Raw genomic sequence first — 23,712 nt, 5'->3', positions numbered from 1 at the left:
TCCCCCTGGCGGCTGCCCCTCGCCGGGTCCCGGGAATCTGCAATGCCGCGTATCCCGAGCAGCTAATAATGGGGGACGGAAGAGGAGCTGGAGGAGGACGGAGGACCGAGGCAGGGGCCGTGGCAGGAGAGGCGGCGAGCTAGGAGCGCGGCGCTCGCGCTCGCCCAGCCCGGGGAGCGGCGGGGCGGCAGCGGCTCGGCGCCCCCAGCCCTCTGAGATGACTCTCCCAGCTGCGCCCGGAAGCCAGCGCCGGGCGCGTGTCCTGCGCGGGGCGAGGGAAGCCCGGGGGGCGCGGGCTGCCAGTCGGCGCCACCCGGCGCCTCGGCGGCGTTGGCGCTCGGAAGACGCGTGCACGCACCCCCGGCGCTGTGCGGGTTTCCTCAACCGCCCAGCGGCCGCCTCGGAAGGGAGTTTCTAGCAGCTCCCTCTCGGCTGCCTCCCCTCCCCCCGCTCCGGGGCTTTACCCCAGCGAGGAGCGTCTCCGGCTCCGCCGCGGCCGTCCTCCGAGGGGCGCAGGTGCCGCGGTCCGCGCCGACGCCGCCGCCGCCGCCTCCGCGCGGGCCTGGGGGCTCGACCCGGCGCCGCTGCCCGCGGATGCTCCCGCGCCCGGGACTCCCCGCCCTCCCGCGCGACCCCGCGCCCCGGCGGGCGGCGCTTTCGGAGGGTCGGGGGCGGGGAGGGGAGCGGGGGCCCGTCCGGGGGTAGCCGCCTCCGCCGCCGCCGCCCGCCGCGCCTCGCCGCCCGGCCCGGCCCCGCCAGCGCCACCTCCTCGCCGCGGCCGCCCCCGCCCGCGCGCCCCCCGGCTCCTCGGCGACGGGAGGCTGCGTGCCCCCGCCGGCCGCCGCGCTCCCCAGCAGCATGCTCTATTTCCAGATGGTGATCATGGCAGGGACGGTGATGCTGGCGTACTACTTCGAGTACACGGACACGTTCGCCGTGAACGTGCAGGGCTTCTTCTGCCACGACAGCGCCTACCGCAAGCCCTACCCGGGCCCGGAGGACAGCAGCGCCGTGCCGCCCGCGCTCCTCTACTCCCTGGCCGCCGGCGTTCCCGTGCTCGTGGTAAGCCCCGCGCCCGCCCGCGCCCACCTCCTTCCTCCCGGGTGGAGGCCCCCGCCGAGGCTGGGGCGCCCCGGCCTCGGCCCGATGAGTTCCTCCAACTCGTGGGCAGCCCCTTCCCCAGCGGACATCTGCTAGGGCGCGTCAGGGTGGGCGCGGAGGACACCCCCATCCGTCTCCCCCGCGCACCACCCCGCACCCCTGCGGCAGCTGCAGTATTGGTGATGGAGCGGGGGAGGGGAGCGGAGGGACTGTCGGAGGTGCTGGGTGGGGGTCAGAGCCGGAGGCGGGCGGGGGGGCGGTAAGCCGTTGGGGTGCATGTTGACTTCATCTGCTGGGTGGTGGCCTTGCTCCCACATGGCCAGGGGAAGATGAGCCCCAGCGGGGTCAGCGGCAGGGGCAGGGGACCTCTTGCTAAGGGGCGAAGGGGACTGGCACTCGGCGGTCAGGGCGCCTGTGTCCGTTTCCCCACCTCCTGCCTGGTCAGTGCAAGTGCCAGAGGGACTCAGCTGACCACAGCTGTCCAAGAACAGAGAACTCCTCCATGGAGAGGCTCAGCTGGGGGCTGGCAGGAGCCGGTCACGAGGCCGGCACTTCTTGGGGGGCTGCTCCCCTGGCTGGGCAGCACAGCTCTGGCTGTGACAGCCTTGCCGAGGGAGCCTCCGGGTGTGTGGACTGTGTGTGCGTGTCTGTACTGACACATCTGTGCGCGTGTGCACATGTGTGATTATTAGAGTGATCACTTAATATGTGAATAGGATGCAGGGTTCGTGGTGGGGAGGATTGGTGATGTTTCTTCAATCTGCGTTATGGTTCCTGGGATGTTGTCAAATATTGGGGGTCCCCTTGCTGAGCCGCCTCCCTCTGCCCCTGCTTCCGGCCCCCCGCCCTCCCTGGACAGACCACAGATAACAGATAGGAAATTAAACAGGAAGAGACAAGTGGAATTTTCATGGGCTGCCTCTGCGAATCGCAGCAGTGAATGTGCAGAACATCGGTGGCATCTGTGAGGTTGGGGTCTTTCCTCTGACTTTGGGGGAGACCCTTTGATAATTGACAGAATAATGGAAAGTGCCTAACACACACCCGGAACTCCAGGGATGAACCAAGGAGCTTGTCGCCAGCCTCACGGAAACTTTGTCTGGCAGGGGTGTGCCTGGCGGCGGGCTTCCGCCAGCTCCCGCACCCCGGCTGGAGAAGTGCAGAAATGGTTTGTTTTGTTTTCACTGAATTTTGCTAACATGTGTCAGCGATCCCCAGTCCAGCTTCAGGTCTGCGTCCTCCGGCGTCCGTGTGAGAGGCGGGAAGAGGGAAGGAGTTGGTTTTCTTGAGGCCGTTTCTGCAAGGTGTTGGGCTCCCAGGCAGATAATTTCAAGGAGTCAAGTAGCTCAGGGATTGTTTAAGGTGCCGTTCGTTTGTTCGTTTGTGGGTTTTTGAAAAAAGCCTGCCGCTTTCAGAGCACTGGTTCTGTTCGCCACCGTAATCAACAATGTTGGCAACGTGTGCCTTGGCCGTAGCTGTTCTGTGTGTTATTTCAATGAGGTGGCACTTTTCAGATCCTAACCGCCACCCACAGTGGCAGGTGCCAGTTAGAGACACTAGCACGGTGGCCCGGAGACTTTGATTCTTCGCCCCTTCAGGGGAACCGAGCAGAGGCATGTGGGAATCAGTTCGTGCATCTGGAGGGCCTGCCCTGGGCCGGGCTCTGCGGGCCAGAGCCACATGCACCTTCCAGGAGAGCCCCTTTGTGGTGACCCTTGAGGACCCTGAGGACCAGGTAATAAACTAGAAGCACCTGAGCGCCAAGGTGCCAGGTGAGATGTTGGTTGCCCACGAGACTGGCACCAGAGGCCGTGGCTTGGGAAGGAAGGGCTGAGATGGCCGATGGGCGGGCCCTGAGGGAGGAGCCAACCTGGTCTATGTGTTTGACATTCAGTTCTGGAGGTGCCTGAGGAAGAACTGGGGGGTCAGTGGGCAGAGGAAGGGAGGTTGGCTTTGGGGGGCTCACTGTGCGCTGGCCTCTGGTCCCCTTCTGCTCTGCAGGGTGCACGGTCTCAGAGGGAAACGTCAGGGCCAGCGGTTGCGGCCCTGTGCCTCTGACGGACACTGGCTCCACATGGTCACTCGCGTGAAAATGCTCTCATTACCAAGAACGGTGGTGGTGCCATCATTTGTTGAGTTACATGTCTTACACCTGTCCGATATTTGCATTATCTCTGAAAGCAGTGATTAGTATTGTCACCTGTCATTTGGGAAAGCTGAGACTTAGAAAGAGTAGGTGACATGCCCAAGGACCAAGGCTACACACGCTGTGCCCAGAATTTTAACTATTCTGCCACATCCCTAACCCCTCACCTTTTCTGTATGATCAGTGTAGACTGGGTTTAGTTGTGAATAATTCTTCTCAATTCATGCCTCCGTCTCTTTCTGCGTCGCATGCATTTCTTGGGCTGCAGTGATAAAGGTTCTTCATAATACATAGTTCTCAACCTTCAAAACTCCTTCCTAATGCTTTAGATTAATTTTGAAAAGTAGCTCTTCTCACTACCACAGAGTAAGGTTTGTTTTATACTTTATAAGCTTATTTAAACATTGAAAGCAATGTACGTTTTCCATTTTATCCCTTTTATCTCCTGGTGACTTGGGGGCCAGGCTGGAATCTAACAAACTTGGACTCAGACCCAAAGTCTGTCCCGCTGCTTCGTGAACCAAGGGGAGCAGGACTTGCTCTGTGACCTTGAATCAGTGACTTAAGCTTGTTAAGCCTCTGTTTCCTAAGTCACGGGATTTTGAGTATTAAATTAGCTTTAATGCAGAAATACTATCCTTGGCCCATACTTGGTGCTCCATAAGAATCACTGCCTCATTAGCGTCGTTAATACAATAATAATTTGGTAACGGTTTGTTGAGTTCCTGTGTCTTGAACACGGCACCAGGCAGAGTGATCCTAAGGCGTTTATAGCCCAATTAGATACACACGCCAAAGGTCATAACAGGTCATCGCAACAGAAGTGCTACTGTGTACTTCCATACATGTGTATGCACACACGCAACACGGAGAGGCTAGGGGTGTGGCAGGTGATGAGGTCGTTTTTCTTCAGAGGGGCGAGGAAAAGCTTCCTGTAGAACATGGAACGTGGTGGCATTTGTGATGGGACCAGAAGGACACGCTGACATGGATTTGCGTCTGGTGGTCCCAGAAGCAGCTACCTGGACGACCACTTGGATGCAGAGAGGGCGGGCTGTGCTCTTGAGCCGGCAGTGGGCTGTGTAGCTTGTGGGAGTGGGGTTCAGCTGGGGCAGCCTCAAGTCCCGGGGGATGCGTCCTGGGGTGCCAAGGCCAGCCTGCGGCTTTCCTCAATCTGCGGGGAACCAAGTCACAAAGGGGCATTGCCTGATGGGCGACTTTTTAGGATATTTTGGGGGCAGTAGTGTAGGGCTCTTCTGTTATCAAAATATCCATGAGAGGATTTTAAACTCTTTATTCCCAGGTCTATTTGGTGTTGGGAAATATTATTTTAATCGTGTTTTCAGAGAACACCTGTAATTTGGCCTCATTTACAAAAATGATACGGCTCATGAATTCTGTGAAAACCGGGACGGTTCGGTGGGGCCTGGGCAGGCTTTGCCAAAGTGCCGTGTGCGTACAGAATTGAAAGAAGCCAATTAGTGCTCTTTGGCATCCACTGAGTTCGAGAACTGGGGTGGGGTGGGGGGCAGTGGTTTCTGCTGCTCAAACTTGAACTCGGTGGCTGCTTAGGCCTCCCAGCACCCCGATGGCGTGAAGGAGGTGGCTCTGGGCCATCCTCCCGCGTAGACCCAGCAGTAAGACGGAGAGCCTGCTCGCGGGGCTGGGTAGCTCTGAGCACCAGGGTGCCTCTGGTTCCTGAGGCCGACACACCCAGGAAACTCCCCCTGGACCCAGAGGCTGAGGGACAGAGAGAGCTCCTGTTGCTGTCCCAAGGGTGTAGCGTCGTCACTGGATGTGGCAGATGCTGATGGTGACAGGTGACAGAAAGACATCCCACATCCAGAGCTCTGTCTCAGTAGATCCGGTGCCTAAGGCTCTTCCCGGTCCCCTCCGCCTGAGGCAGCCCCCCCCCCCCTGGAAAGCACCCCTGGGTGCCGGCACAGCCGTGGGAGCCGGCCGAATCTGGGTTCTTCTCCTGGGTTCTCGTGCTTACTGTCCATAAGACCTTGGGCTGAATGTTCTCATTCACCAATGGGAGGCCAAACGCTCTACCTCTTAAGAGACAGCGCCTGTGGGGGTTCTGTCTGCAGGTTCCGGGGGCAGACAGCCGGGGCTGCAAGCCCAGAGCGGCTGCCATGCTCCCGCTGAGTGACCTCCAGCCAGTCCTTTGCTGCCTCAGTGTCTTCGGCTGTAGAAGGGCGACCATGTGGGTACTAGCATGAGCGTGAAGTGAGCTAACACACGTAGGTGTCCACGTGGCGCCCGGCTCTGCAGTGTGTGTGGCCACCGTGCAGCGCCCCCAGGGTTGTGGAGATCAGTGTGGGTAGCCTGGTGAAAGCACCTGGAGGAGTCCTTTGTCTGCTGGTGGATTCCGGGGCTGGGGAAGTGTCCGAGCTGGACAGAGGCCACCTAGTTTGTTCCACTCCCCGCCAAACCCCGGGGAGCCCAAGCAGCAAGCGCGGGAGAACTCAGAGCTGTGTTCCCGGAGTCGGCCGGGGAGCCCGGGCTCCGAGGCGCCTGCACCTGTTCTCGGCAGCTCAGGCCGGTGACAGGTGACAGTTTCCCGGGCGCCCCGCCCCGCGCCACGTTCATTCACGGCGCTGCTTCCTCAAATGCCCGGCCTGCTGGGACTTGCTCTAAACATCGGCGCTGTCGTCAAATCCACCTCGTAAGTGAGACGTACGTAGGACGCTCAGTGAGATTGTATGCCAGACCTGCATCAGATTTCTGAAATCCGTTACGATAATTGATCTTCCCAATAAACTTAGGAAGGGGACTTGAGGAGACGAGCCGGCCAGCCCGGAGCCCCACAGTGACAGTGCCGCAGAGGCAGCACCGCCGGTGCCACTGGCTCTTTTGTCGTGTACCTTGGTCCTGCCCCCCGTCAGTGCTCTGCAGAGATTTGGAGCCACGCTGACTCAATCCCAGAAGACTCAGCACTTAATTGAGCCTTTTATCCTCCGTTTCCATGTTCCTGGTTTGAGCGGAAGCTCGGGTGCCCGCGTAGATAATGGTTCGGGGTGTGGCGGAGGGAAGTGCGTTGTTTGTTTCCTGTGGAAATGCCGTGGGGAGGGGGCGGGCTGTGGAAGGGGCGCTGAGCCATTCTTGTCTCTGTGGCACGCACACCGGGCACCTGTGGGTACGGGGCCTGCGGACACGGTGCCCGGGGTGCCGAGGGGCCTCTCGTTCCGAGCACACGCCTTCAGCAGGACCGGGCACAAGTGGGGGACACAGTGGACACCCTGCAGTTGTATAGGCAATGCTGCGGTTTTCTAGTCAGAGTGTCCCGGGCCTTCGCGCATTGGCAGAGATGCCCAAGGACCCCTGCGAGTCCAGAACTCCTCCTCGAGGGTCCGTGGATCTGCTTCAGCTCCTCCCGTGCTTCTGAGGACCTTGCTTTATGAGACATTCTCATTCATAGGTATTCATTCATAGTCTCCTTACCTTCCTGCTTTCCTTTCTGTTTCTCCTCTTCCGTGTGTCCCACCCCTTGGCAAACTGACGCGGAGGTGGTGGCCAGAGGAGAGAGCAAAGGCCCAGGGCTCTGAAAACCAGCCCGTTTCGCCCTGCCCCTCCTGCCTGTCTCTCTCCCTTCCGACCCACTGCTCATCCCGGTGGCCGCCTGAGCCAGTTACCGCATCTGCAAAAATGTTGACATATTTCATTCGAACTTCACAAGCTGCTGTGAGAATCAGAGGGGTGAGAATGCACTTTGGAGACAGTCAGTCACTTGGTACCTGGGAGGGAAACATAATGTGGGCGGGTGACACAGTCATGTTGTCACCTGGGCACTGGAGGTGGAGAGGGCCTCTCGGAGCACGGCGTGGCCCGTCCGAATGCTCATTCCGTGGTGCAGGGAAATGAATGCAGTTTTTATACTGTGTCTCAGAGCTTCCTGGAGGAAGAATAGCAAAAATAAATAAACTAAGAAGCCAGCTGGAAGGAAGGGTCTCCTAACTAATTATGAAGAGTATTCACTCCAATACCCAATGCTGGTTTTCACAATATTTCAGTGAGTTCGGAGCATTGTCAAAATTATTAGATAAAGAGTCATTCCGTCCATTGGAGAGAAATAATGTTTCCAGGGAACAGTGTGCATACGATCTGTTAATTATGGATTATATCAGATTAACTCTTAAATTTGCACTGTGCCAAAAAGGCATTACTTGTAAAAGTTTTCCAATGATGATAATGCATCTCCTGTGTACTAGGTAAATGCCATTACTTGGCTGTGTACGGAGTTCAAGACAGTATGCATGAAATTCCATCTCCAGGCCTCCGTTTCCTCATAAGCTGAGAGAAGATAGCATCACACCTTACAAGAATTCGGTATATGCATGCGCGAAGTGCTCGGTAGGTAATGGCTGTTCTAGCACAGGGGCTGATGGTATTTATTGGTTGTGCACATGGAAAGGACACTAGGTGTGTTTGTCACGTTTGCTGAATGAGTGAGTGAGCCCTTTACCGGCCACACCCACCCTCTCTGACGGTCCCTGCGGTAGGCGACCTGTCCAGGGAGCATTGGCGCTTCGCTCCAGTTGGCACGTGACACATCCAGGGTCTGAACCTGTTACTTCAGGCCCAGTGCCCTGCTGGCTGCAGGCAGGTGGCCACGAATCTGAGCCACAGCGTGAATGGTGGCACTCCTGGAAGATGGGGGGTGAGGGTGGTTAAAGCCACTGACAGTCTGTCGATGAGCTCCCCGCAGGGCCCTCGTGCTTGCTGATATGTAGATGCAGCTCCACTCAGACAGGAACAGAGGAATTTAGAATCTGGGCCCAAAGGCAGAACCTCCCTTGTTCCTGGACCAGCGGGCTGGCCAACAGAACTTGGCCTTCCTGGGTCAACGGTGCCGTCCTCGCAGGCTGAGAAGGCACATTCTGATGTGAGTTGGGGTCTGCTCTGCACCCAGAGTTAGGAGGGTCCTTTTAGCAGACTTTGGGAACTAACTCATAAGGAATATCATTCTGATGGAAGATATTTTAAAATATGTGAAGTGAAGTTCTATATTAAGTACTATTGAGACTATTTCTGAGAATGCCAGTTCTCACTCAGCAGGCTGCTTACTCTTTTAGTCGTATTATGACAGATGTAGCTGGAGAATCGTTGTCAGTAAAATCACCTCTTTTCTTTTTTGTAGAAACAGAATCATCCAGATTTTTTTTTCCAGACCAGGTATAATTAAGACTCAGAACATTGTCTTTCGGTGGACATAGAACATGTGTGTGTTGTATGTGTGTATGTGTATGTATAATAAATTCACTATTTTTTGTATAGACACATTTTTATGTCCTTTCCTTCTAACGTCTAGAATGCCCCCGCCCAAACTACACAGAACTTTCTGGAACATTCTGCTATATCTTTCCAGACTCGGTGTCATCTCCTTGGATCAGACCGGACGAAATAACTTCATTCTCCTCCATGATGCCTTTATCTCTTTCACCAACTGTGGCTTTAAAATAACCTTACACTGGGCTTTATAGGGTGTTTATTTCCCTTCATGTTTCCCCCGCCAGACTCGGGCACCTCAAGGTCAGGGTGCTGTCATCCGCCTCCAGCCCATGCGGTCACGTGCAGTTCTTGGGGTATTTTTGGCAGATAAGTCTTCTGGATACCAGTTGAAGGTTGGGATGCTGAGCATGTGGTTACGTAATAGCCGTTTATTAATGCCAACAACGCCGTCCATACGCCCGGTCTTGTATGTTCAGGGTCATGTGTGCGTGTCGCCCTGTGTGAGAGGGTCAGCCGGCACCACGGGTTCTGTGTCCTCGGGCAGACAAGCTTCACGCAGACTTCCTCCTAAACCAACGGCTGTCCCCTGGGTCCCCTGAGAACGAGCCATCGAGGTGAGGGTGGCAGGCCCCAGGCAGGCTGGTGCCGTGTCCACTCACGGGCGGGAAACTGTGTCAGCCGACCCACACGGCCCGAAGATCTTTAATTGTACCAATGAAGAATCCATTTTTAGCGTTCATCATGCTAATTAAAAGTCACTACTTTCATCAATAAAAAAATCATTTTTGAACTTCCACAATGCTAATTATATCAGTTGTTAATTAACATCCAAAGAGCTGAGACGCGGAGCGGCCACGTGGCAGTGGGCCCTCCCTGATGAAATGCTAGCGATGACCTCGACTCCCTGCCCGCATCCAGCATCATTCCCGACGCCTCCTGTGAGAATGAGGACAAAGGCGGTCACCCGTCCCCAAACCAGGACGAGCGCCAGTCTCGCCCTTCTCCAAATCTTCCAAAGTGGCACCGGGAAGCCAAAAGCATGTGACATCCCAGGGTGGCTGAGTGGGACCCCAGTCCTGACACACCGGGTCCTCCCACCCGGGGCGTTTCCGCCCTCGGAGGGTTAGGGTTGTGCCACTACAACGAGACCTCACGCTTAGTAAATCGTGTGTTGTGCTTCTACTGTCACGATCCCCGCTCCCTTTAAGGGTGGTTTAGGAAGTGCCGCTGAATCGGTCATTTTGCATCAATTTTTTTAACGGAAATTTCAAATTTGACTCTTCTCACCCTGGGGTGCCCAGAAGCCCTTCCCACGCTGAGAAGCCGCTCACATGTCCAGAGACCCCATCAAACCAGAACACCACGTTCTCCCAGCCCCCAGAATGAGCCGTCCTGGATAGAGAGAGCGTGTCGGGGGCTGCACCCCATGATTTAAAGTGAACTCCTGACCTCTCTGGTGAAGGAACAAAGCAGTGTCTTCGGGTGGTGACAATGACCTCTTGCTTCACGGGTGCTCTTACTGCGCTGGGTTTGTGCAGCTCCTCACATGAAGGAAGAGTCAAAACGACTCTTCGGGCTTTGCCAGCCCTTCGGTCTTTGACCCAGAGGCCTTTGCTCCTCTTCTCGCGGGCCCCTCCCCACACAATGACCTGGGGGCCCCCTTCCCTTCTCTGGGGCGGGTCCAGAGTAACACAGACACAGGGTGCCAGGAGCCACTTTATTCCAGCCTCGCCGTCCGGCTCCTGCTGCTGCCTTCTTAGAAGGGATCGGTGGATTCGACGTGAGAGAGAATGCGCTGCTTTGCGGCTGGGACTGTCCGGTCCCTTAGAGGTCCTAGAGACCCTTCGGCGTGCCGCTGGAGTTTCAAACGAGGGGCCGCAGAGGGTGAGTGACCCGCCCAGGCTGTGCTGATGCGAGACCACACACAGAGTTAGTCGCCGTGCGTGGACACTTGGCCCAGGCCAGGCGTTTTGTCCGCGCTTCCCTCGTATGAGTTCATTTAATCCTCACGGCAGCTTTGGAGAGAGGCACCACGGTTGTCTCAGTTTGCAGACAGGACACTGAGCCTGGGCGGAGAGCGGCCAGCCCGTGGCCCGCAGCAAGAAGCAGCAGGCCTCACGGGATGGGGATGGCTCCAGTGGGCTTTTAACCGTGGGGGGGGGGGTCGAGACAGCCCACAACGGCTCTCTGTGCATTCCGGCAGCGATGAAGAGGGTGTGACTATGGGCGGGCTTTCCTTGGGGCTGTATCCCGTCGACCAGAAAGACTGTACTGAACGCTGGATCTACAGTGAAGTTTGGGGCCGCGCGCAGGTAGCAGCGGCCGAGAGACCGAGGGCCTCTAGTTCCCGAGTCTCCTGGCTCTGCGAGGCCTTAGATGTTTGCGACATCGCGTCTTTGCCGCAACACCGCGTGGAACCAACAGGCAGCCCGTCTGCGGTGCCCAAGCCACAGCCCTTGCCTCAAGGGTCGGCAACTGGTTGGAGGCATGAAAGAGCTCTTCCGTGGTATAAATACACAGTGCCCTTGAGAGAGAGGCATAGACATTTATGTATTTATAATACAGTGATATTTTGAAGTCTTTTTTTTTGTAAAGGGACTGAGGGATATTCTTTAATTGATAGCCAGAGTTCTCGTGTGATCCCGTGGGGGGTTTCCGGAGGGGGGGGTGGCAGAGACGTGAGGAAGCTGCGGAGTGGGGTGCCCCGCTCCGTGCCCCGCCTGTTCAGACACTTCCCCTCCCCTCGCGCAGGCCCCCCAGTCCCACCTCTGTCGCACCGCTTCCCTGCAGCTTTACTCAGCCGTGACCTGGCTTTCCTGCAGACCCCCTTTGGGTGACTGTCTTTGCCCCTGGCCCCGGGTGCTCACCGTGAGGAGAAAGGTGGCCGCAGGTGTGGGCCGGGGGGCCAGCGAGAAAGCAGGACAGAAGGAAGGGAAGCGCAGCCCTGACACGCGCTATTGTGTGGAAATACTGAGTGTGGAGGACCGGCAGTCCGTGTGGTCTCTGCGGGGTTCACGGTGATCCGAAGTTAGAGCAGACGAGTGAAAGGGACAGCAAGTCGGGGGCCTGACACGTAGGTGGCCGCAGCTGTCCTTCTGGCTCTGACGCTCACGGACCTTCGGGAGCCGGAGAGAGTCCAGGGGCCTCGTGGTCATGACCGCTCGGTATGGTTATGGCCTCCCTCAGGGACTCGCCCCCACCGGGGCCGGAGACTGCCACGGCAGCCCCTCCTGTCCAGGAGACCGTCGCTCTGCTGGGACCCTGTGCCTGGCCGTGAAATCGAGTCTCTCTCTGACTCTGCGCTCACGGGCCGGTCTCACCGTTCGAAGCCACACGGACCGACCGGGATGGTTTCCCAGCGTACGGAGTTAGTTTTCTGTTCTCCGGTTCTTCCTGCCTTGAGTCCTGGAGCCCCCGTCTGCATGCGGCATGGATTTGGCCCCGGCCACCAGGCTGGCTGCGCACATCCGACGCCATCAGAGACGTCCTGTGTGTGTAAGGTGGGGCGCCGACACTGGTGCGTTTCCGGTGTGCTCACCCCTGGCAACTGGCGCAGGAAGTTTGCACACTGTTCTTTTTTCCCTTAATGCATTAGCCTTGGAGCTGGGAGAAAGCCACCATCTGTAAAGGGATGAGGTCAATTTTTTTTTCAAGTAGACACGACAGTGCACAGTGACCTGCACTGTCCCCTCCCATGACCCAGCAGCCCTTGCTAAGAGACTGTGGCGTTTTCTTTCCACTGAAGCTGATGGGGCTTTCAACCCCAAAGACAAAACTCCGAGCAACCTCTTCTAGCGGGATTTGCCATCTCGCAGTCGGGTTATTATTCTAGTGTCTGCAACTGTGTGCAGCGTGTGGGGTGTGGTCTACCACGTGGGTGGGCAAGGTAGTGGATTGCATACAAATGCTTGGGCCCTTGAAATATTACGTGTCCCTACATACCAGACATTGTGGCTAACACATTGTTGCTTCTTGTTTCCACATAGCACCTAATAAATGCCTTTTACATGGTAGTTATAAGTAACCCTCTGAATGTTTAAAGAGAACAGAATTAGAGAAGGCAAGGTGATTTGGGCAACTCTTTTTTTCCTTTAAAACTATTAATTTTTTTAAGATTTATTTATTTATTTATTTATTTATTTTTAGAGAGGGAAGGGAGGGAGAAAAAGAGAGAGAGAGAGAAACTTCAATGTGCAGTTGCTGGGGGCCGTGGCCTGCAACCCAGGCATGTGCCCTGACTGGGAATCGAACCTGTGACACTTTGGTTCGCAGCCCACACTCAATCCACTGAGCTATGCCACCAAGAGCTTTAAAACTATTATTAATTTCCCAGGCATATGAGCCAGTGTTACTTTTCATGATAATATATATGTAGGTGTACTACCCATTCACAGATACTTAGCTATAAAGTAAGTCTAAAGTATTTTTCAAAAAACCCAAATCTTTAATGTTCTGCTTATTTCCTAGTTATCCCCGATTTTAAGTAGTTTCCAGTGTGCACCCACTTCACGTTTTATTTAATTAAAGCCATATAAAATGTAGTTCCAAAGAACGCGTATTTACTGCAAATGGATCGTAGTTCAAACACCTGTCATTTTGTTTTGAAACCCTTTAAAACCATCCTATTTTCCCTCTGTGACCACTATTTCCCCAGACATTCTCTGTATTTCATTCCTACTGTTTCCAACATGCCAGGCGGTTTAAAGCCCAGCATTTTCCTCTCCGCACTGGAAGCCCGACTGCCGGCCCAGGTCGCATCTGCAGTGTAGGTGCGCGGTAAGGCAGGAAAGTTACCCAGTGTCCCGGTGGAGGGCCGAGGGCGGGCGGCCTTTCTGGACGAGATGAATCACAGCTTCATTGCCCGTCGGGGTGTCTGACTCATGCCCTGCACCTTCTCATTAGTAATCCTAGGCTCAGGGTTGAAATGTTTGAGTCAGTGCGCGGAACTATTTTTGAGACGAGTTTCCCTCCTCGGAGAGAGATCAGAATCAGTGGTGCTTTGCCGAAGGACATGAATGAGTCAGGGCAGGCTCAGGGCTGCTCGGGTGGGCAGATCACCGACCACCGCAATCAGCTGCGGCAGGAACCGGGACAATGCAGTCCGGGTTTTGTCCGCATGGGCGCCTTCCATGGACATTCCGGATTTCCCGATGGGGGCGAACCAGCAAACAAGTGTGCGTCAGCACCTCCCCTGGGCTCACGGGTGTGGATTAAATCTCCCTCCCTGGACAAGGCTTCGCTTGTGCGATGGGTCCCTCATAGTCAGAGAGGGGAGGAAGGATCCCCCCTACAGAACTCAAATGCGCCCACCCTGACAGAGGTGCACGGCACGGGCATTGATGAGGGGTGAGGAGGGCGGGAGGAGGGATGACAGAGGGAAGGGTCCTGAGCGGAGGTGACGTCGGTTAGTCGGGGAGGCCAGGGAGGGCGTGCCAAGCAAAGAGCGTGTCATCTGTGCTGGAGACCCCGCCCTGGGTGGACGGACCTCCGGGAATGTCTGGATTGGGGTGGTGGACAGCACAGAAGGAATCAGGTTCAGAACGTAAGGCGGTTTTGCAGAAAATCCATTACACCGGCGGCGCTCCTGGGTGGAAGTGGGAGTTCCCTTCCCTGCGTGTGGAGGGGAACCTGTGCCACGCAGCCTGACTCCTGAGCCTCGCTTTCTGCATCTGCAGAGTGGGCTGGCAGCGCCTCCTGGGCTTGCCAAAGTGGTCCCACCGCTGTGGCTGACTGAGTCCGTGAGCTGAAGGAGGCACGTTAGAGTCTTGTTGAGAGTCTGCAGGCACCTGCCAGCCTTCATCGTGGGGCGACGCTGCCACGTGTGTTCCGGAGAACTTGTGTTTTTAGGATGAAAACATCACCATGGAATTAACTTTTAATAAGATAGTTACTACGAAGTTAATCCAGTGGTGTGCATGCTGTATGATTTTAAATCATCACTTGGAACGTGAGCAATGCTAAAAGGTTGATATTTGTACGGTTATGAAAGCTCATTTGCACACAATTGAAATTTAAATTGGCAAGGATATTTTTGTTATTCTGGCTATGTTTTCCTTCTCCAGTTAGGTCGTCTTCACTTGCATTTTATTGCTGTTTGTAATCCTCACTCCAGGACAGGTTAATTGATGTCACGGATGGGGGAAGAGAGAGAGAGAGGGAGGGAGAGAGAGAAATAGAGATAGAGAGATGGACGGAGGGAGGAACATCAGTGTGAGAGAGAAACACCAATCGGTTGCCTCCTGTACGCGCCCTGACCAGGGATCGAACCCACAGCCCAAGTGTGTGCTCTGACTGGGGATCAGACCAGCCATCTTTTGGCTCACGGGATGATGCTCCAACCAACTGAGCCATCCAGCCAGGGCTTGACTTGCATTTTCTAATTAACGTAACAGGTGTGCTTACCTGTGTAATAAATGTCTTCGGTGTCCTCACTCTAAATTGGAAAATAAAGGGAAACGCCACCGTGTGTTGCTCTAGAGATCTGGGGACGCGATATTGCAATGCTTTCAGAAAGTGCGGATTGAAATGTGCATGAAGCGGAACAGTGCTCCTCTCGGTGGGTGAGACTCCGGCTTTCCAGTTTACGGTATTAAGGATTAAATGTGCCTGGTTTTCTTGCAAGACGCTCTAGCGTTCTAAATTTAGCCCTCTAATGAAGATTTCCATTCATGGGAAATGACTTTAAAGAGTACATAAGACGGGCTTTTGCACAAACAAGCTTTGGTGGGATTCATTAGATTTGCATGCGTTTCATGACGGGAGCGAGCCTGGGTCTTGGCTGCCGTCACGCAGCCGGGAGGCCCGCAGAAACCTCAGGCGAGAAAACACATCGCAGGTCGCGAAGGAGGTGTGTACCAGCCGTCGGGCTGCTGGGGTAGCGAGGAGGAACCGCAGGCGCCAGAGCAGCCTGGGCTTTGGCAACGTGTACGCCGGCCAGGTGCGGAAACGCGGGGCTGGGAAGAGAGAGGTGGGAGATTCGGAGCGACCGCAACTTTGTAGGTTTTTGTTTTCCCGACACAAAAGGGACCTGAAGCACCCCTGGCACCTGGCGTGGCATCCATCCCGGAGACTGGGGAGCTGGGGGGGCATTTGAGACAGAGAAGGCCAGGCGAGGATGGCAGCTCGGAGTGTGGGCAGGCGGGCGTCTGGCACGCAGCTCGAATGGACTGTCACTTGGACATCAGAGGCCGGCGCTGAGCCAGGGTCACAGCCGGGAATGGGGACACGGAGCGGGGTGGTTGGAAGGAAGCACAGAGGTGGCGACACGGAAGGAGGCACGCCTGAGGAAGGCGCAGCGGGCTGTGTGGGGACAGTGAGGACAGGGCAGGGCAGGGCCCGCCCACCGCAGCGTCCCCTCCCCAGCAGCCCAGACCAGGCCTTGCGGGCGGGCGTCAGTCCCGGGTGCAGCCCAGAGCAGCGGGTGCTGGGCAGAGCCTGACCAGCAGATGGGAGGGAATAGGATTAAGCGGGCCTGGCGGTGGAACCAGACTGCCGACTCCAGCCGCTCCTGCCGCAGCGCGCTGCCAGATGCCCGCTCCGGCACCCGTCAATCAAACAACAAAGACGGGACGGCAGACGTCCACAACGGAGCCGCGGGCCCCCTGGCAGCCGTGTAAAGCTCTGTCACCCGCAGCGCCGCTCACCAGCCAGGTGGCGTGGGCAGTCTAGCCACTCACACACGATAAAGCACAGGCTCAGTGGAATGCGATTCGCTCACGGTCTTGGGGCCAGAGCACCGGCAGGGCTGGGGTTGGAACTCAGGTCTGGGCCTGTGCCTGGCGTTTTAAACCCCTGCTTGCAAAGCCCTTTGCCACCAGCCTGAAGACATGTGAGCAGGGCTCTGCTGGCCTCAGGGGTCCAGCCTCGTGCAGAAATAGCTCGGATGCCTTGGGAACCCGCCCTGGCACCGGAAGGTGCCAGGGACTTGGCGGGCCCCCCCATCACCGGGCGCTGTGTTCTTGAGGATGCAGGGAGATGCTGGGCAGCCCCGTGAAGAAACCAACCAGGGTGAATGCTGGCCACGGAGGGGGCGTCTCTGAGGACAAGGCTCAGGGACCGGGGCTTCTGTGGGGGACGGCCGTGTTTGGGTTTGGTTGGAAGAGAAAGAGAACTGTGTGTTGAGGTAGATTTGGAATCCGACTTACCTGGCGCGGGTCCCAGATCTACTGCTAATTGGCGTGATGCGGGGGCTGGTCCCTCGACCTCATGGATCCTCAGTTTCCTTGCAGTCGATGCTGATCGTGTAGGAGCCGGTGCTTTTGAACAGATTCGTGATGGGGGGAGGGGTGGCTCGTGTAATTTTCATACCAGTTCTATCCTCTGGTATTATCACCCCCTTTTGCAAAAGAAGAAGCTGAGCCTCCAAAAATGTTAATGGACTTGCATGAAGTTGAGTAGTTTGAAACCAGAGGTTTTCCTGGCTCCCAGACCCAATCTCTCCATGCCACCCTGCATCCTGGTGACACGCAGGGACGCGGTCAGGGAATCCAGGGTTTGGAAAAGAAGGACCGTGCGTCTTTCACTTCGCCTCTTTGCTGTGCCAGGGAGTTTGTACAGGCGCCAAAACGTTAGGAACAGGTGGTGGTGGGGCGGGGGCTATCATTGATGGGCAACGGAAGCAAGTTGGAGGGAGAGAACAGGTTCCGAGGGTGGGACAGGAATCCCACGTGACGTCAGACCGCCGAGATGCGCGATGAAAGCGGAGCACTGATACCAAAGCACAGCGAGGCAGGTACGATGCTGCACACATGCCCAACTAGCGAACCGAGACGACACCGAGTGGGAATAAACAGCTGGAAGAATTTATGTCTCGTGGGCATTCCCACGTAGGAGAAAACGGCTCGACCAGCAAGAACATTCAATAGGAATGAGGCAAAGAAAAACGGGGCGTGCGTTCCTTCCCAGAGCATCATGTGGGATTTATTTGCATTTCACCGTTTCGCCCTGTCTTCTTTTGCCATTGCTGCTTTCCCCAAACTATTCTCCATCGATGTAAGATCCCGGATGAGGCGATACGAGACCCAGGGAAATGCGAGGGCTTTCGGACTCGCATCGGCCTATAGAGGAGGGGGCTGTTCTGTGACGGGATATGTGACAGGAATGAAGTCTGTAATGTGTGAATGAGTTGGCAGCGGCCTGAACTCTGAGCCACGCAGATTTACGTGAGTGCGGGGCGGTATGGCTCCGTGTCCCCACGAGATTCTGTGTTTGTCACAGCTCACTCCAGTCACTCGGAGGGCAGCTGCTCAGTTTGGGAATCCACCCGCCTGAGCTCCCTTCAGTTTCCCTAAGTCTCCCTGAAACGCCCCTGCGCCGCCCCGGAGTTGGCTGTGTGCTCATGTACTGCGTCCACCCGTGGACTTGCGTCCGCTCTCTCTGCAGGGGTCTCCCCCCCAGAGCCCTTGCCCTCGCGAAGACCAAGGCGCTGTCAGAAAGACACAGGGAGAGAATTCCCAAGCTCCCCTCAGGTGTGACGTCACATCTCTGCCTTAGGAAGTCCATCAGATGTGCAGGCCCAGTCAACGCTCAGCAATGGACGGAGGGACAAAGCAGACTCCTCTGTCCTCCGTTTCCGGTGACCCGTGTCCCCGCCTGCCTGGGTGCTCTTTGCAGGGGTGAGGCTGGGTGGGAAACCCTGGGAGAAGGGTCAGGACAGGGCGGGCACGGTGGGCATCGGGCAGGTACTGGATGACCGAAGGGGTGCACTAAGTCACGTGGAGCTGGGCGTGGTGGACGTGGGAGTCGGGGCTGCCCCCAGGGGATCTGGGCGGCGGTCTGGTGGCAGAGCGTGGGCTGGGCCAGGCGGTGTCACAGGTGCAGGTGGTCCGGGCACGTCAGCCTCCGGGAGGCGTGTCCTGGTTCTGGGCAGAGCACAGCCCGGGAGCCTGGGAGCTGCTGGGCGTTGGGAAGATATGAGGCTCAGCAGGGCCGCAGGCACCTCCTCGGGCTAACAGAACTCCAGTGCCCGGGAGGCACACGGACCGGACTGTCTGCCTCTTCCAGGGACCGGGTGCGGAATGGATGAGCAGGGCAGCGACTCAGGGACAGGGCCCAGCTGGCAGAGACGAGGCCCAGAGCGGAGCTGCATTTCAGGAACGCACCGCGTCCATCTCCCTGTCAGACGTAGGCCGCAGCGTTCGAGCCGCGAGAGCCGCCCAGACGCGGCGCTGAACCGCGGAGCTGGGCCTGGCCGTGGGAGTGCGTCCAAGCTCAGGGTTTTCAGAGACCAGCGGGGCTGAGCTCCAAGTCTGGGGACACGGGAAAGAAGCAGGTTCCCGTGACCCACGTGTCTCTCCGCTCTTGGCCGGCTCCCCGCATGACGGCACAGTGGCCCCCTTGTTCTAGAAATCACGTGCAGACATGACGGTGTCTAGCAGAAGGTCTCTCCTGCGTGTCTCTTTTCAAAAGCAGGAGCCCCTCTTTCTCTTTTTTTTTTTTTAAAAAGATTTTATTATTTATTTTTAGAGAAGGAAGGGAGGGAGAAAGAGAGAGAGAGAAACATCAATGTGTGGTTGCTGGGGGGTCATGGCCTGCAACCCAGGCATGTGCCCTGACTGGGAATCGAACCTGCGACACTTTGGTTCACAGCCGAAGCTCAATCCACTGAGCTACGCCAGCCAGGGCTAAAGATTTTATTTATTTATTTTTGGAGAGGGAAGGGAGGGAGAAAGAGAGAGAGAGAGAAACATCAATGTGCGGTTGCTGGGGGTCATGGCCAGCAACCCAGGCATGTGCCTTGACTGGGAATCGAACCTGCGACACTTTAGTTCGCAGCCCGAGCTCAATCCACTGAGCTACGCCAGCCAGGGCAGGAGCCCCTCTTTCAAAGCACCCGTCCCTAGCAAGCGTTGTCTCATTTTTCCCTGGGCAGAAGTTCATCCCATGCCCAGGCCTATGTCTGCCATACATGGGGCCGTCACAACCTGACCACTCTTGCATCCTTTGAGGACGAGGCTGGCCTGGACCCTCTTTACGATCACAGCCACAGAGAAGGTTAGTAACGGAGCAAGTCCACGGCTCCGTGAGCCAGAGGGATGGTGAACATGGACCAGGCAACCACAGTGTCTGCTGCCTGTAGGTTTGGGTTCGATCAGCGTGTGTTCAATTGGGGTTTAGTCTTATTTCAGGACTGAAGAATTTTAATTCACTCGAATATTCTAATTATGTCATGAATTATAAATAGAGTGGTACCTCGAGGTGCTTGTGAATTCCTTTCGGAACTCATGATGAGTGCTGAAACTGACAAGTCCTGAGAAAGTGCCGAGTGCCGAAATGTTTTTTTTTTCTAGTCAAAATGTGATGAGTACTGGGTTTGATGAGTTCCAAGCTGACGAGTACTGAGGTGTGGCTGTACTGATACTTAACGCAACCTTTCAAGTGATCAGAACCGCGCACAACAGGTTCATTTCAATACTGTTTTGCTGAGGTTCATACGGGGAGATTATAATTAAGATTTTGAAAGAGCACTTGATTGAGATTTTAATAGACATCTAAAACTGCTGGCCAGCAAACTGTACTCAGAATTGCTCATTAAGCAGAATTGTTTCTTGTTGCTTTTGGAAGGAAAATCTTTTTTCAAGTGTTTGAGTCCTATATTCATCCTCTCTCTTGGATTCATCGAGTCACATATTCATGGGACTCAAATGTTCATAGGATTTCAATGATCTGTTATGCATGCACCCTTTGCTACTAGATTGCAGAATTCTCAAAATGTCTGCCAATTGTGGAATATAGTAAACTGTAAGTCAAAAGGTTATGATTTGGAAATGTGCTGTGGCCCTCAGGGGAGGTTGGAAAGAGAGACTGCTCCCTGGGTGGCCTTCTTCTCTCACGCCACTGAGAGGACTCCCCTTCCTTCCCACCCGGCGTCTGGTCAGGCCCCACAGCTCCCATGATCCTTTGCGGGAAGTCAGAGGCAGACGCCAGGGCGCAGGGAGCCGCAGTTGGTGCTGGGCGCTGCCTGTGGGGGCTGGCTCTGCCTCCTGAAGCGTGGTCACCAGTCTGCAACAAAGGGTGGGCCCAGCAGTGAGACCCCGGGGGGCCCAGCACCCCAGGGCCCACAGGAGAAGGAGCCAGTGCTGTTAACAGGTAATAAAAAGGAAGAGAGAGACTCACCTTGTTTCTGAATGAAATAGAAAGGATGGAGCCGAGGAAGGCAGCTTCTGAGCCTCCCTTGCTAATTGCTACTCACTCGTGGACCTCGGTGCCAGAGGGCTCACAGCTGGCATTTGCCGTCTCCAGCACCACGCTCGCTAACTGAGATGTGATGACTCTAAATGTTTTGACAGCCCACTAAATGGGACTCAAGGAGAAGCAGAATCTAAGATTGTGTGTGGCATGGACATGAGAGCACGTTTTCCGAGGGACGAGATAAGATTGAATTCCTTCCGAGTAAAAACACCAAGGATTCTTATCTGAGGGCAGTTTTTTACATGTATGGTCAAGTACATTAAAAGTGAATCCAGCCCTGACCACAGGCCTGTGGCTCAGTGGGCTGGGCATCGTCCCACAGAGCGAAAGGTTGCAGGTTTGATCCCTGGTTGGGATAGGTACAGGTTCAGTCCCCGCCAGCGTGCCCACAGCCGGTGGTCAAAAGTTTTTCTCTCATACCGATGTTTGTCTCCCTCTCTTCCTCCGTCCCTTCCCCTCTCTCTCTCTTTATTTTAAAGATTTTATGTATTTATTTTTAGAGAGGGAAAGGAGGGAGAAAGAGAGAGAGAGAGAAACATCAATGTGCGGTTGCTGGGAGTCATGGCCTGCAACCCAGGCATGTACCCTGACTGGGAATCGAACCTGCGACACTGGTTTGCAGCCCGCACTCAATCCACTGAGCTATGCCAGCCAGGGCCTCCCTCTCTCTTAAATAATGATGATAATAATAATAATAACAACATTAATCCAAATTTACAGGGAACAGGGGTGGGAAAATAGCATAGAAACTCTGTAAACTACATGTGGAAGAAATAGTGGACTTCAAAGTCATATTTCCTTTTTCCCTTGATAATTCAAATCAATAGAAAGGCTTTCATGTCAGTGCCATAGGCTTCTACTATTTACATTATGCAAATAAATATTTACTCAATATTCTTTTGAAAAATAATAAGAATTTATAACTTCAAAGTTTTTTCTTAATTTTTAAAAAGATTTTATTTATATATTTTTAGAGAGGGGGAGAGAAGCAGAGAGAATCAGTTGCCTCTGGGGTATGCCCCCTACTGGGGACCTGCCCACAATCCAGACATATGCCCAGACTGGGAATCGAACCAGTGACCCTTTGATTTGCAGGCTGGCACTCAATCCACTGAGCCATACCAGCCAGGGCTATATATATTTTTTAACTGAACGTCCTGTTAATATACTTGAAACTCCCACTAAACTGCTCCAACACCAATGACATTTGGGGGTAACAGGCTGCTTCTAAAAATAAGGCAGGGAGACATGCAGGCATTAGTGTTTCCGTTTGAAGGTGAGCCCGGCACCGCCCACCCACGCAGACTCTGCCCTCTGCTCTCCCTTCGAATAACTAGCTGTTCGTTACAGCAGCTGATCCGTGAGCCTCAGTCGTCTGGTTTTTTAAAACAAGTACGAACAGATTCTCCTATCTGTGTGCTTCACGCAGAAAAGCTAATTGGGGAAACTCTGTTCCTAAGTGCAGAAGTTCAGATGAAAAAGCTCTAACTGCTAGACTCTTCTTCCTAACCTGAAGCAAAATAATAAAATATTATAATGCCAAGTTTGACAGTGAGTGACAAAGCCATTGATACGCATTTTATGAAGTGCATTGACTCCATTCCTGCAGCAGTCTTTGGTGATGAATGAATATAATATTAACACTTGGAATCGCACTTCCGGGGGTCGACTCTTAGGTCTGCCATTGACTAGCTGTGAACTTGGGAAAATGACCCACCTGTGCTCCATTTCCTCATCTGTAAAAAGAGATAAGAATACCTATCTCACATGATGGTCGTGAGGATCCAATCACATTAGCATATGCAAGTGTTTAGAACAGTAGCCATGCTAATTGGTGTGTCTCAGTTTTAAAAATGGCAACGGAAACATATTTATGAATTCATATAATATGCATGTATCATCAGCTTAAACTAAGGTGTTTGGAAAAATAAGTACTCAGCTCTCTAAATACATTTCTTGTTATATAGAGGAAGCCCTCAAATTGGCTGGCTTGATCAATACACCGAGTCGGAACTGGTAGGGTCTCACATTGGAGCTGTAATTGTACCTTTCCCTAGTGCAGGGTGAGCTGTAAGCTGGGAAGTCTTCCTTATACCCCGTGTAAATGGGGCCAGACTGCAAATGAGTTCCTGCTCCAAGATTCAGCTCTTTCATTTATTTTTGGCTTCCCATCATGCTTGTCTTTGTGCATGCTCATCCAACATTTTTAATGACTCGGTGAAATAGAAGGGTTTCCTCTGCAATCAACGTTTACTCTTCCCGGGAAAGTGTTTCAAAAATAAAGTCCTTCAAATGTCTAGTCTTTTTTTTTTTCTGGGAGAAGAGGAATGGCCTTAAACGACATTGGCTTTGGCAGTCTGCTTAGAGTTGAGGGAAATGGGAGCAGAGGGAACCGGAAGAAGGTGCCCCCAGGGAGAGACCCGGGTGATGGGTCTGCATGTGCAGGGAACACGCCTCCTGCTTTCCCGGGCAGTGCTGTCACACCAAAAGCCTATTTTCTCGAAAAGGACGGTGTTCGCCGGAGCATCACAGATGGAGCCTATTAAATGTGCGTTCCCCTAAGGCAGGTAGGGCACTTGGAGGTGGCCAGGAATAATGCAGGCCTGGTGTCCAACGCGATCTTCTATTTTGGTGCAGAGGAAATCTCAATCATAGCACAACACAGATTTCTGGAATGAGAAAAATTAAAGAGATAAAAAGTTCCTGTCTGCTACGAGGCAATGACGGGGAGCTGTGCCTCGAGGCAGGGGTCCCCGGATGGTTCTCCTGAGATCGGGGGCTGGCGGGTAGCCCAGGAGGTCCCGTGTGGGAAGTCTGAGTCTTCTGTACGAGAGGACAGAGTGTCGCTCTCTCTCAGCCAGGCCAACCCCACCGCCCTCCCGTGGTCACGTCCTGGAGTTTGGCTCCAAACTCTGCTTACATGCCCTTTGCTTTCTCACCTGCTTCTCAGAGTCCGAGTCTCCCGTTCACTGTGCGAGCGAATCCTTGTTCTGTTTTGTTCTAAAGACCCTCTCTCCTCTTCCTGACAACCAGGGGAGGGG

The 23,712-nt window shown here is 54.7% G+C and overlaps 1 protein-coding gene across 1 annotated transcript in view; it reads left to right on the top strand.

The window, feature by feature from the left end:
- The first annotated feature begins 763 nt into the window (after window positions 1-763).
- Window positions 764-23,712, top strand: part of PLPPR5 (phospholipid phosphatase related 5) — a 78,017-nt gene continuing 55,068 nt past the window's right edge. The window contains exon 1 of the mRNA XM_036015265.1: window positions 764-1,062. Coding sequence (XP_035871158.1) covers window positions 859-1,062 — 204 coding nt within the window. The 5' untranslated portion in view covers window positions 764-858. The remainder of the gene's footprint in view (window positions 1,063-23,712) is intronic.

Source organism: Phyllostomus discolor, chromosome 14, assembly GCF_004126475.2.
Source record: "Phyllostomus discolor isolate MPI-MPIP mPhyDis1 chromosome 14, mPhyDis1.pri.v3, whole genome shotgun sequence".
NCBI classification, from domain to species: domain Eukaryota; kingdom Metazoa; phylum Chordata; class Mammalia; order Chiroptera; family Phyllostomidae; genus Phyllostomus; species Phyllostomus discolor.
Note: the sequence above shows the minus strand (reverse complement) of the source record. Positions and strands in the feature narration are given on the sequence as shown.